The 12,971-nt window shown below is 38.5% G+C and overlaps 1 protein-coding gene across 5 annotated transcripts in view; it reads right to left on the bottom strand.

Annotated features, from left to right (window-relative positions):
- The window catches only part of PTPRR (protein tyrosine phosphatase receptor type R), a 268,355-nt gene that overhangs the window by 98,423 nt on the left and 156,961 nt on the right, over positions 1–12,971 (bottom strand). The window contains exons 1-3 of one of the 5 annotated variants that reach the window (XM_061129968.1): positions 12,877–12,925; positions 12,421–12,531; positions 312–574 (exon numbers count right to left, since the gene is read on the bottom strand). In XM_061129968.1, the coding sequence (XP_060985951.1) occupies positions 312–574; positions 12,421–12,423 (266 nt within the window). In that variant the 5' untranslated portion in view covers positions 12,424–12,531; positions 12,877–12,925. The other 4 variants (XM_061129966.1, XM_061129967.1, XM_061129965.1 and 1 more) reach the window with 4 other exon arrangements.

Genomic DNA, 12,971 nt, shown 5'->3' with positions numbered 1-12,971 from the left:
AGTGTTATGTGTGAACAGTGGCCTTCAAAAGCACTCAATAAATGATTATAGAAGCTGTCCTGTAGTTGAAGACTTGACTTGGGTCTACACCAGACCCAAGTCTTATCAAAATCAGATGTGACTAAAAGATTATTGACAACACAGCTAGACTCTTTTAGGGGACAAGAAAAACCACTTCCTCCTGGTGTTCATTTGGTGGTGAACAATTCTACCCAGTATGCCAATCATCTCTGGTTCTATCCTTCTCAGTTAGGAATACTCTAAAAAGAAAAAAAATCAACCTGTTGGGGGAATCTGGAAAAAGTTCTTACCTCTCCTGAAGTCCTATGGGCTTCATTTTGAAAGGAGAAGGGCAGACAGCGGTGGCAGCTTTGATCTCAGGAGTGTATTGGCCTTGAGGGTCCACAACCACACTCAGTACCTTTGGAGCCTGTTCAGGCTGGACCATGCTGTTGGCTGTCTTGTCCTCAGAGTGCGCAGGCTGTAACACAATGGGTGATAGGTGGATCTCCTGATTTTTCTCTTTATCTTGTCTCAGGGAAAGCTGAAATTTTTCTTTTAATCTGTAAAGAATCTATGGAAGGAGATACAAAGAATTTCCGTCACAGTTTTTCATGTTGAACAACAGAATATGATCTCCATCCCAACTTAGAAGACAAACCAAAGTAAGTGAGCAAAGCTTCCTAGGATGATTTCTCAGTTTTATACTATTGAGGATTTTCCTCAAAAAGATACAGTTTGTTTCCAGTTATGGAGTGGGCTTCTCCGGTGGCTCAGTGTTTACAAATCCACCTGCAATGCAGAAGACTTGAGTTCAGTTCCTGGGTCAGAAAGATTCCCCTGGAGGAAGAAACGGCAGCCCACGCCAGTGTTCTTCCCTGGAGAATCCTATGGACAGTGGAGCCTGGCGGACTGCAGTCCACGGGGTTGCAAAGTGTTAGACACCATTGAAGTGACTGAGCAAACACTGCAGTCACAAGGAGTACAAACATATTAAACGTATATGTACATGAGTCTGCTTTTCAAATAGAACTCGAAAACAAATATGCCTAATTTTATAAAGGTATCAGATGTCAGTGTGATCACATGTAAGCTCTAATTTAAAATGACTGACATGGAAAACTTATAGAAAGAATAGCCATGATATAGAGACTTAAGACATTTATAGAAACAGAGATCTGCAACCACTACAATGTGTAAGAAGAAAGTCTCATAAAGTAGTAATTAAAGCATAGCAATGCTATAAGCCACAAGTTCTTAATGTAGGTAAATATCTGCATTAGTCACATATTAATTTGAGTATCTGGTAAATACTTGAAAAAAATTAAATTTTAGGGCACATGTTAAAGAATAATTTGGACAATCAGAATTTTGTTTTACTTCTTGCTCCTTTAAATTTTGAATGTGTGTTGATAAAAAGCCAAAGTATCATGTTCCTTCATTCTCAGAGTTATTTCTGGAATGGCTAACTCAATTGAGAAAGTTTTAAAACTTTTAAAAGAATGGGACTGACTTTGCTGGGACACGCCAGTGGACCAAACTGCGAAGTGAGCAAGGTTTGTCCTTCCTGTCCTCAGGCTTTCCTTTTTATAAGCCCCTTCCCCCCTTTTTTTCTTTTCTTTTTAAAATATTAATTTTTATATTTTATATATTTTAATATAGTTTTGTTCAGTTTTACTGAGATATAATTGACATATAACATTGCATATGTTTAAAGTTTAAGATGTACAGTATAACGGCTTCATAGTTTTTTCTTCTTTCTTGATGATAACTCCTCTACTTCAATTATTAAAAAAAGAATCAGGATGAAACAAAACCACAACAATCTAAGATGAGAAGGTATTAGACTGAGATTAAGAAGAAAAGAATTCAAAGAACTAAAAACTCAGCAGCAGGGTGTAAATCTTCTTTTAAGCAATAAAGAACAGAACTGACAATGCAGAAAATACAATCAGTGGTAGATATGACAAAGCTGAGAGTCTGCCTGGAATCTATAGCAAAGGAGAAAAAAATGAAGATGAAAACAAGAGAAAAGATGGGATATGGACATCAGAGAAGAGTTATGGTAAATGATAAACCAGAATAAAAGAGAGAAGCAAGTCATCCAAAACTATTTTTCAGTGCCTTGTGTGAAGTACAAAGTATTCCATCATGAACAAAATAGACTGTATCCTGTTTCTATGGAATTTAGGGATACGGAATGAAAAAACTTCTTAGTTTTTTTTTAAAGTATGTCGACTGAAAGAAGAGTAAATGTGAGAAGAAAATGGAGCAATTTTTATGACTTTGAGAAAAAAATGCATATTACAGAGGATATATGAATCCCATCCCTAGATAAACTGATATTCATGTGAATAAAGCCAGCAGGAGCAATTTCTTAAATATACAAAGTTTCATAAGATATATTACCTGTCTACCCTTCCCGAAAAAAACTTTACTCAGAGTCATGAGAGAGATGACTCCAAATGAAGAACTGAAGAAATAGAAATTGTAATATGAAAGGGAGCCCTGGAATTATTTAAATGTAGAGTAAAAAATTTATTTAGTTCCAACATCTCAGATTGTAATAACAAGAAATAAGTTGAAGGAGGGCAAAGAAATAAAAAAAAATACGGATGAATATACGTTAAGTAACTTTTTAGTTAGGGATACGGAGGGAATGGAGGTCAGGACATTAGGAGGTTAGGAAAGAAGGACCTCCTTTTTCTGGCTACAGGCTCCTCCAAGGAGTCCGGAACCTCAGCTGTCCCACCCACCTGTGTGCTTTGGGGCAAAAGGAAGAAAAGGTCACCACCGTCCCAGCCTCACTGCACAAAATTATGGTAGAGATTCACATCTAGAGAAGACCTCTATGATATCATAACCTGAGAAATTGGGACTCAAACATTTTACTCCCAAGTCACAACATGAATTTGGAAGATTTACTTAAACTGCTTTTTCCTAATGTTTCTCTGTTGTATCTTGCAGCTGTGTGTCGTTGGGCACATTCATTTCTTGACCCCTCCCAACCTGAGGGTCATCACTCACTAACAAAATGAGGATTATAATAGCATCCCATAGAGCTTTGGTGAATATTAAGTGAGATAATTTACATGTTCACAATTTTCAGCTCTTAATAAATGCAATATTATCAATGTGTTCAATAACATATATATAGGTTTTATATATTAAAAAAAAATAGAGGTCCTTCTGACCTAATTATACATGAAAGAAATTGAAGTTTAGCTAACTAATGTGGCTGCTCCAAAGTCAGCAGTTAGTTGTGGGAGAGCCAAACTCAAGGCCCCTCTGCTTCGAAGGACTGATCACTTCCTACCCCTTATGTGCATGCTCTTTGCCACACCATCATTCTTAGAGATTGACTCTGAAATCCCATCTGCTGCCCATGTGATTCTAGCAATGGGTTTGAACGTCACCAAATCTAAGAGTACATCTTTGTACGCTGAGAGTTCTCTCTGGGACTTCCCTGGTGGTCCAGTCACTAAGAGTCCACATTCACAATGCCAGGGACCTAGGTTCAATCCTTAGTCAGGGAACTAGATCCCACATGCTGCACCTAAGAGTTCACAAGCTGCAACTAAGGATCCCACATCCCACAGTGAAGACCCTGTACAGCCAAATAAATAAATAAAAATAAATAAATATTAAAAAAAGAAAGTTCTTTTAAGGAAAAGGACTATGCACAGATGAGGTATAACTAGAAATGCGTATTATAAATCGAACTGCCAGGAACTCAAGGAGAGCCTTCTTGCCTTTTATGTCAGTTCACTTTTGTATAACCTGGTAACTTTATACTGGTGGTATAAAAGTTTACTGTGGAAAGATAAAGCTAAATCTTGAATTTTTGAAACAATGGGTTCTAAATATTCCTGTGACAAATATTACTGCATAAGGAAAATGTCCAATATTAAGTGGCATGTAACTGCTTTCTGTAGGATAGAAAATACTGAAGATAATGCCCAAGGATGGGGAGATGTTTTTGGACTTGTTCCTTCTTTTCACTTTCTATAACCTTCAAAAAGCACTTTGTCAACATTCTGCACAAACAAAACCCACAATAGAACAATATCAATTAGATGACATGTATGTATTAAGATAAGTACATAATTACTAAAAGATGAGAAAATTAGAATTTAAGTTGAGACAGCTTTTTATTTTTTTAATAGTGTGTTATTTTCCTGAATGAGAAAAGAAAAAGACATATATTTACAAAAATCTATTTAATCAAGGATAATGCATATATTGTATATTCTAAGCTTTTTCACAGTCAACTATAATACATATTGGAGAAGGAAATGGAACCCACTCCAGTACTCTTGCCTGGAAAATCCCATGGATGGAGGAGCCCCTTGGAGGAGTCTGCAAAGAGTCAGACACGACTGAGCGACTTCACTTCACTTATAATATATAAATCAAAACATTCACTTGCCTGTTTACATTAGAGTTTTGGAGAAGCATATTTCAAAAATGGAAATGAGAGGGACTTCCCTGGTGGGCCAGTGGTTAAGACTCTGAGCTCCCAATGCAGGGGGCCCAGGTTCAATCCCTGGTCAGGGAACTAGATCTCATATGCTACAACTAAAGATCCCATGTGCTGCAACAAAGACTCAGCACAGGCAAATAAAAAAATAAATATTTTTAAAATGGAAATGAGAAAGCCAAGAAAATGTCAGCCTTCTCCCTAGTTCCACTGACAGGTGTTAATGGAAAACTAGCTCTGGTTCAAAGTCCTTCTATACCATTCATGAGCTTATGTTCTCGGTGGTGAACCTTGCCACATATTTTACAATCATCTCTTTACTTCATCTCCGGTTAGAGGTCATTTTTTAAATTGATATCTACATAGTATGTGTAAAAACTGACTTCTACATCTTTAATTAGGGGAAGCAGAACCTGGAGAATATACAATACTCTTAAGACACTGTTTAAATATTCAACAGAGAGAGCTGGTCTATCTGACAAAATGTGAAAAGAATTGGAGAGGTTGGTACTTGGCAACAGAGCAGTTGTCATGGAATTAAGCTCTATAGAAGTGTTTCCCAACCAGGAGGAATTTGCCCTCCTGGGAGATTTGGCCACATCTGGAAACCTCTTTTGGTCATGGTACTGGGCCTTCCCAGATGGCGCTAGTGGTAAAGAACATGCCTGCCAATGCAGGAGACATGCGACATGGGTTCGATCCTTGGGTCAGAAAGATCCCCTGGAGGAGGGCATGGAAACCCACTCCAGTATTCTTGCCTGGAGAATCCCATGGACAGAGGAGCCAGGCGGACTGCAGTCAAGGGGGCTGCAAAAAGTCAGACAGGACTGCAGTGACTTAGCATGCACACATGTACAACATGCACTGGGGTGTGTGCAGGGGGCCACTGGCCTCCAGTGGGCAGAGGCTGGACAGAATGCTAAGTACCCTACAATGAACAGGACAGCCCCCCACTCCTGATGGAATTATCCAGGCCAACATGTCAGCAGTGCTGCTATCAGGAAACTGGGATAAGGAGCCTTAAAAATCACCTGGTGTAGTTAAGTCGCTTCACATTTAAATCCAGAGTGGTTGAGTGACTTATGGCAAGTTAGAAATGAAGTTTAGAATCCAGGCTTCCTGACATATGCCTATAATCATTCTCTGCTACAGTGTCTTCTAAATCCCCACAGATCATCTTCCCCCTCTTTTTCCCAAAGCCTCTGAAAAAGTGTTGTCAGAAATTTTTCTCTGAGCAGATCGAGATCTGGAATATACCATATGCATGTTTCTCTATGTGAATGCACTTTGTTTCCAAACTCCACCTAAAAGCTTGCTGTAGGAATGGCAAGTCAATATAACTTTCCCTTTAAGAACTTGCTGTTTAAATCTTGGGATTATCAACACACACTCATTTGATCATTCGAAAAAAGAGAATGGAATATTGAATGAAAGAAACTGTAAAAGTCACAACTACTGCAGGAGAAAAAAATAACAGGAGGAAGAGAACCAGAGAAATCAGAGAAACAAATGAGAGGAAGCTTAAAAAATCCTATAAAGTTATTTTGCAGCTTATAATTTTCATTTAAAAACCTTATTCAGTTGTATAGCTTAAACTTATGCAATGTTAGATGTCAAATATATTTCAATAAAAAACACATAGGTGACTAACACACAAAACATCTGTTTGGATTAAAATATGTTCAGATCTCAAAGAGGATGACACGAACTAACAGTCATAGCATTTCTCCTTTGCAATAGTTTACAGTTAGTTCTGAAACAGTTCATTCATTTCTTTTAGTTGAATAAAATGTGAATCCAATATTACTACATTGTAGGAACAACATTGTGGGTGCAAAGATAGCACACAATCCTCGCTTCTGGGAATTCACAGGCTTCCAGAAGAGACAGATGTGTAAAAATGATGTCCGGTACCAGATACTAGGTGTAAAAATAGAGCTGGGTCGAAGGCAGGTATGGTAGTACACATTTATTACGTCTGCCTGAGTTGAATGTCTCTAATTAACACAGGCATTGTCATTGATTTCTAGACTCCTTTGTGGCCAGAAATAGACGTTCACAAGACAGAGCGACAGGATCGGAAGAAATTACAGTGTGACCCCTTTACATATAAAATCACGAGAAGGAACCCAGACTTTTAATCCAGATAGACTTGGATTTGAATTCCAACCTCTCCTCTCAGACACCCACACACATACACCCACGTACTGCTAGTTCTTGGTCAAGTCACTTATCCTCTCTGAATCTTGGTTTCCTTGTCAGTAAAATTAGGAAACTAAAATATACTGTGTTTATACAGAGAGTCTGTAATTAACGAATTATTGTATTGTATACTTGAAAATTTGCTAAGAGGATAGATATTGTGTTAAGTGTGCTTATCACAACACAAAATAATAATAAATAAAGAGGAAAAGAGAAACTACTGGAGGCGATAGATACATTTATGACACAGATTATGGTGATGGTTTCATGGGTGTATGCTTACCTCCAAACTCATCAAGTTGTTTCCATTAAACATGTACAGCTCTTTGTATGTCAATGAAGTTAAAAATATATTGTTTAGTACCAGGCAGTACATTTAGTACTGTCTGGAAGAAACTAGTTATCATAGTTGTTATATTATTTTTGTTATTATTGAGAGGGTTGTATTTTGAGCTGAATGGTTTCTATTAATACAGAAAAAAAAAAAAAAAAAACCCGAAAATTGGTTTGAGAGATATACCTACTTTGGAAAATGGTTCTGTAACCAAAGCATTCCAGCTCGGAATCTAGTCCCATTTCCTGAACCACTAGGAATTACATATAACATATTAGAAAAGTGTGGCTATGTATGTTTGCCCTTGACATGTATTTTCTTTGTGATGCTCAGGCTATATTAGGTAGTCCAACAGAGGGTTTCCTTTGTCCACTACCAAGACCATGCCTAGACAAACATTTTGAATGACATATGGATGGCTCTTCCATGGGGCTAACAAGGCAGAGATTTTATTGGCCCAAACATCTACTTTTTATGTGTTTTCTCAGATTGCTTTCCAGGACTTCCCTGGTGGTGCAGCGGACAGGAATCCACCTGCGAACAGAGGGGACATGGGTTCAATCTCTGGTCCAGGAAGATCCCACATGCTGCAGAGCAGCTAAGTCTGTGTGCCACAACTACTGAACATCTGTGCTGCAACTATTGAAGCCCAAGCACCCAGAGCCTGTGCTCTGCAACGAGAGAAGCCCCTGCAATGGAGAAGCCAGTGAACCAAAATGAAGAGCAGCCCCAGCTTGCCACAACTAGAGAAACCTTCGTGCAGCAAGGAAGATCCAGCACAGCCAAAAACAAATAAAATAAAATTGCTTTCCAGTAGCAATCTGGTCTGTAGACAGCTCTACCTAATTCCATAAATACTTCTGCACTTGTTAATAAACTTCTAGGTGCACTGGAGATGTCATGCAGGTGGTAAACCACATTCTTTCTATTATTTATTTCAGTTTAAGAATTAATTCTTCTCAGTAATATATTCCTCCACCTAAAACAGACTGAATGGATTGGAAGTTGCCCACACGTTTTTCCTTGGAAAATGGTATTTGTCTATTTGCTGCGCCACCCACTCTGCATTCACATTTGAGAGGTGCTAAATAAGTCACACATTTGAAAATGTCATGCGTGTCTAATTTTATGCCTGGCAACATATATTTTCTTTTTAAATTTTAAGGAAAGTAAACAATATGCCATATTTCAAAAATTTTGCCAAGCCTTATGTTATTTATTGTTACAGAGCATATAATCCTCTGTGACAGCTATTTACCTATATAATTTCATAATAAAACCACAGGCTTTTCATTTCTATGATATGAGGAAGGCTTGGACACAAATAATGGCATTTGATCTTTTATAAATATAATTAACGCCAGAGGGAAATTTCTGAGTTATATCTTTTCCTTTGCCATGGAATCAACAAAATTATGGGAAACAGAAACCAGTGTATACTTCTTTGAAAGTCACAAGAGTGATAGTGTAACTATTACAAAGAGATCCAAGGAAAAAACTTACTTTAAATCAAGATCATTATCAAAAACACTTGAACATGTACAAAGATAAGCTTATTTTAGAGAATCACATTTGACCAGTCCTACATGTGAACTTGTCAGTGGTTAAGTTGTATCAGAAAACCTTAACTTCATCTTATTCCTGTCTAACAGGTAGTATTTAGTTTTCTATCAATATTAATTCTTTTCTATACTGCTGATTCCCCTGCTATTTTTTAAAGTGACGTTTTCACATTAAAATGGAAGATCCTGTTTGAAACATATCATTCTACTACTTTCTTTCATTTATTCAAAATCTATTGGAATACAAATAAAAAATGTTTCTTCTGATTCACTACTCCCCATCTTGAATGGATTCCTCTCCCAGGAAATGGAAACACAACCATCCGATTGTCAGTCAAATAAGCTGGGAGTCATCCTTCATTTTTCTTTTTCCTCCTAGAGAATCAGTACACAGCAAGTCTTTTCAATTCCACCTACAAATAAATCCCAATCCTTCACTCCTCTCCATCTCCACCCCCACCCCCTTACCCAGGGCCACCATCATATTTCTCATCAGGCTAATACAGTAGCTGCTCCAACACTTCACCCCAAGTTTTGTCCCCAACCACGCTCCACCAGCGGAGAGTCTGATCTTTTAAATCCACAAATCAGATCACATCAAAGCTCTGTCTGAAACAGCTTCTGCCCTTCTCCTGGAAGCCAGAGAGGACTCCTGCCTCAGCTTCACCTGCTCCATTCCACACTCCATCTGTAACATCCTTTGCCAGGGAGGCCCTGTCCCTACTTTTTCAGATATCTCAGTTGCCTTTGATTGCTCTGCTCCACTTACTCACACTATTATCTCACCATAAGCTCTTCATGGCACTTGATGCTTTTTGATTCTTTACAAAATAAATAAACTTTATATTTTTAGGAGCAGTGTTAGGTTTATTAGAAATTGAGCAGAGAGCAGAGCTCTCATATTGCCCCCTCCCCCACCTCCCTCAACAACTTCCCTTATTACTAACATCTTGCACTCGTGTGGCATACTTGTTACTAATTAAGTCAACATTGATATGTTATCATTAACTGAAGTCTAGAACGTAGATTAGGGCTCACTCATTCTTGATGCTGTACGTTCCATGGGTTTTGACAAATCCATAATGTCAGTATGCACCTTTACACTATTGTACAGAAAAGTTTCACTGCCCCCAACAACTTCTGACAACCACTGATCTTTTTACTGTCTCTATAGTGTTGCCTCTGCCAGAATGTCATATACTAGGAATCATAGAATATGAACACTATTTGATTTTTTAAAACAGTAACTTAATTATTGTCTCTGTCTTCTTCTGGAGAATAAGCACCGTGAGCAGAGACCTTATCTGTCTTGTTCCTTCCTTCGCCCAAAGGGCCAACAGGCTCACCGTGAACCCACTGCAGGAATTCCTGGATTGAATGAACTGATGAATCTACCTACCAGCCCTGAAGGGAGCAATTGCCTACACACTCTTGAAACATTTCCTTCTTGGTTTCTTCTAGCAACGTTGGAGCAGACTTAGATTTTTGAATTTTACATGGATGCTTTGCAGCTATTGGGAAAAGAAGGGTCAGTTATTCCCTGGCCGCAAGTAGTTTAACGTGTGGTGACTACAGGTTCTATTGCTACTGGAGACCAATATGTAGGGTGGGAATTTATCCAATCACGTTGGATACATGGGGATCCACCCTGAGCTAGAGATACAGAATTTGGAGCGTATCTAACAAGTCAACCTCTGTTCTGACTCCCTCAGCCCTCCAGAGCTCACGAGCTGCTCAGGACTCTGCTTTCCCACTTTCTTCCTTTCATCCTTGCCTTTGCTCTTCTGGATCTTAAGTATTTACTTCCTGAACAAGGCGGCTTCCCAGACGGCACAGTGGTCAAGAATCCGCCTGCCAGTGCGGGAGATGCAGGTTCGAATCCCTGTGTAGGGAGGATCCTGGAGAAGGAAATGCCAACCCACACCAGTATTCTTGCTTTAAAAATCCCATGGACAGAGGAACCTGATGGGCAGCAGTCCTAACTGAAGTGAAGTGAGTCAGTTGTGTCCGACTCTTTGTGACCCCAAGGACTATACAGTCCACAGAATTCTCCAGGCCAGAATACTGGAGTGGGTAACCTTTCCCTTCTCCAGGGGATCTTCCCAACCCAGGAATCAAACCCAGGTCTCCTGCAGTGCAAGCAGATTCTTTGCCAGCTGAGCCACAAGGGAAGCCCAAGAATACTGGAGTGGGTAGCCTATCCCTTCTCCAGGGATTCTTCCTCCTACATTGCAGGTGGATTCTTTACCAACTGAGTTATCAGAGCTACAGTCCATGGGGTCACAATGAGTCAGACAAGATACAATCTCCACTTGAATCTCTCTGTACCCCTTTCTATTTTCCTCTTCCTTCCAATGTTCCAAGCAGAAAAATACTGTAATTGTGACTTATAAGATAGAGGACAACACTTGAGATTTCCTTTATTAAAAAAAGAAAAAAAGAACCACATATTTTAAAACACAATTAACCATAACAAGAAACCATATCCTATACTACCTAAAAAATGTCCAGAGGTGTCTGTCAAAATTTCCATAACACCTCCAAATTTCATTAAATTTTTTTACCCTTAACCTCCACTATTTAGCTATAAAAATCTGTGTTCCTACTCTTAAATTATTCTTTTTTTGATCATGTCAAAATTTTTAGAAATCTTCTTTCTGAATGCCTGACCCATAGGAGATGTCTCTGAATTCATGGTGATGGAAACTTTAGGGCAACTGGAAACTTGCTACTTTCTAAAGTTTAGATTCTAGGAAATATGCCAATCTTTAGTCTATTTAAAGCCTTAATTGTTTTATATCCTTCAAGTTTAGATCCGCTCAGCCTCTATCTTTCCAAACTGAGCCCTAATCTTTCTAATATAAACCCCTTCCCAGGACAAGGATCACAAATAAACAAAACCCTTTAAGACACCCAGCAACACTGCTGACTGCCGCAAGCATAACCGGAGTGATGTCTTTTGCAGGGGGCATTTAAAAACTAAGGAAGGAATGCTTTTACAAATGTGCAAAATTAAGAAGAACATAGCACACAGGAAAAAAAGATACTAAAACCCATTTATAAACTTCAAATATTTTAAAGTTATATCACAGAATTTTCAAAACAATAGAAAATTTTATCATTCTATTGAAAAGGTAACTGCTAATTCATTCAACACGAAGAAGCACTGCCTATTTTAGTGTGTTTAAGTTTATCTAGAGTTCTACTTTTTAAAATTTGAAATATACTCTTAAAGGCTTCATATCTATAACTTGTCATTTACACAGCCAGTTGCAGTGTATGCTTTTATACTTTTACATTATTCTTTCACCTAAGAATTAGTTGATTATGAATTGCTTAGCCTTTTAGCCTATAATCATCTCCTTTTCATGCCTGGAATTTCATAGAGTGCTTTCAAGGCCCATTAAAAATAAGAAAACCTTATTTTTACTCATTAAGAAGTAAACTTACCCCTAAGACATATTTCTTTTAAAATTTTTTCCCAAGTTGCATAAAGATGATATAAAAGAAGAAATAAAGTAATCCCAAAGTGCACTCATGAGATTTAAACGACTTTGAGGGTTTCAGTGACCTCGCTAAATCAGTTTCTGAAGCTTCATTCTCAGGGTTGATCAAGTTACTAAAAGCCTCAGTGCAATTATAGCCTTATTCTGCAGGTCAGAATCCATAATTCCATAGGTTTTCCTTTAGCTCTCACCCTGCTGTTAGATGTGAAATATTCCCAACCTAGCAGGATCAGAGCCTTGCTTCTGTTCCCAGTCTTTCCAATGAATGGCAGTGTGTCCAATAATATCAAATGGTGGGCTCAGTAAAAGAGAAAATATATAAAGAAACGAACTTACCATCAAACAGGTTACTATAATAACAAAGATGCTGAGAAAAATGACAACAGCATAAAATCCTTCTTTGCTCCAGATTTTGTCCGCTTCATGCTGCCCTTGTAAAACGTTTTTCTTTGAAAGCAAAACAGAAAGTCCGATGTTAAATGAGAGCTTGAGGAGACTGGCGTTCTTATCAGACACTAAACATATTTTTAGCTTGATTCCATCCAGTGTAGTAGAACACACCTACATCCCCCACTGTCAGAGCTGCTTCTCAAACTGATCTGAGACATCGGATTGCCGTTCTCAGACATTAAGACTATTTTATCTCCTGTATAGGAGCGAGCAAGCCCGACGTGGCATCCTGGGCCCCAGCCTTTGTTAATGTCCCTCGAACTCTCAGCAACCACCTGCTTCGTAGGTGAGAGAGTTCTGCTGTCTCTGGGTTGTGGAAATTGTTTCTGAAGCTTTCCTTACTCTTTTCAGACTCCTCCCACAACACCAACACCCTGATTTACGTGCTGTAACACTGCTCTCAACTTTTAAACAAAAGTGAAACAGGTGCAGTCTCA

Source organism: Dama dama, chromosome 3 (genome assembly GCF_033118175.1).
Source record: "Dama dama isolate Ldn47 chromosome 3, ASM3311817v1, whole genome shotgun sequence".
In the NCBI taxonomy this organism is placed as follows: Eukaryota; Metazoa; Chordata; class Mammalia; order Artiodactyla; family Cervidae; genus Dama; species Dama dama.
The sequence above is the reverse complement of the archived record's forward strand: the minus strand, read 5'-3'. Positions and strand labels throughout refer to the sequence as shown.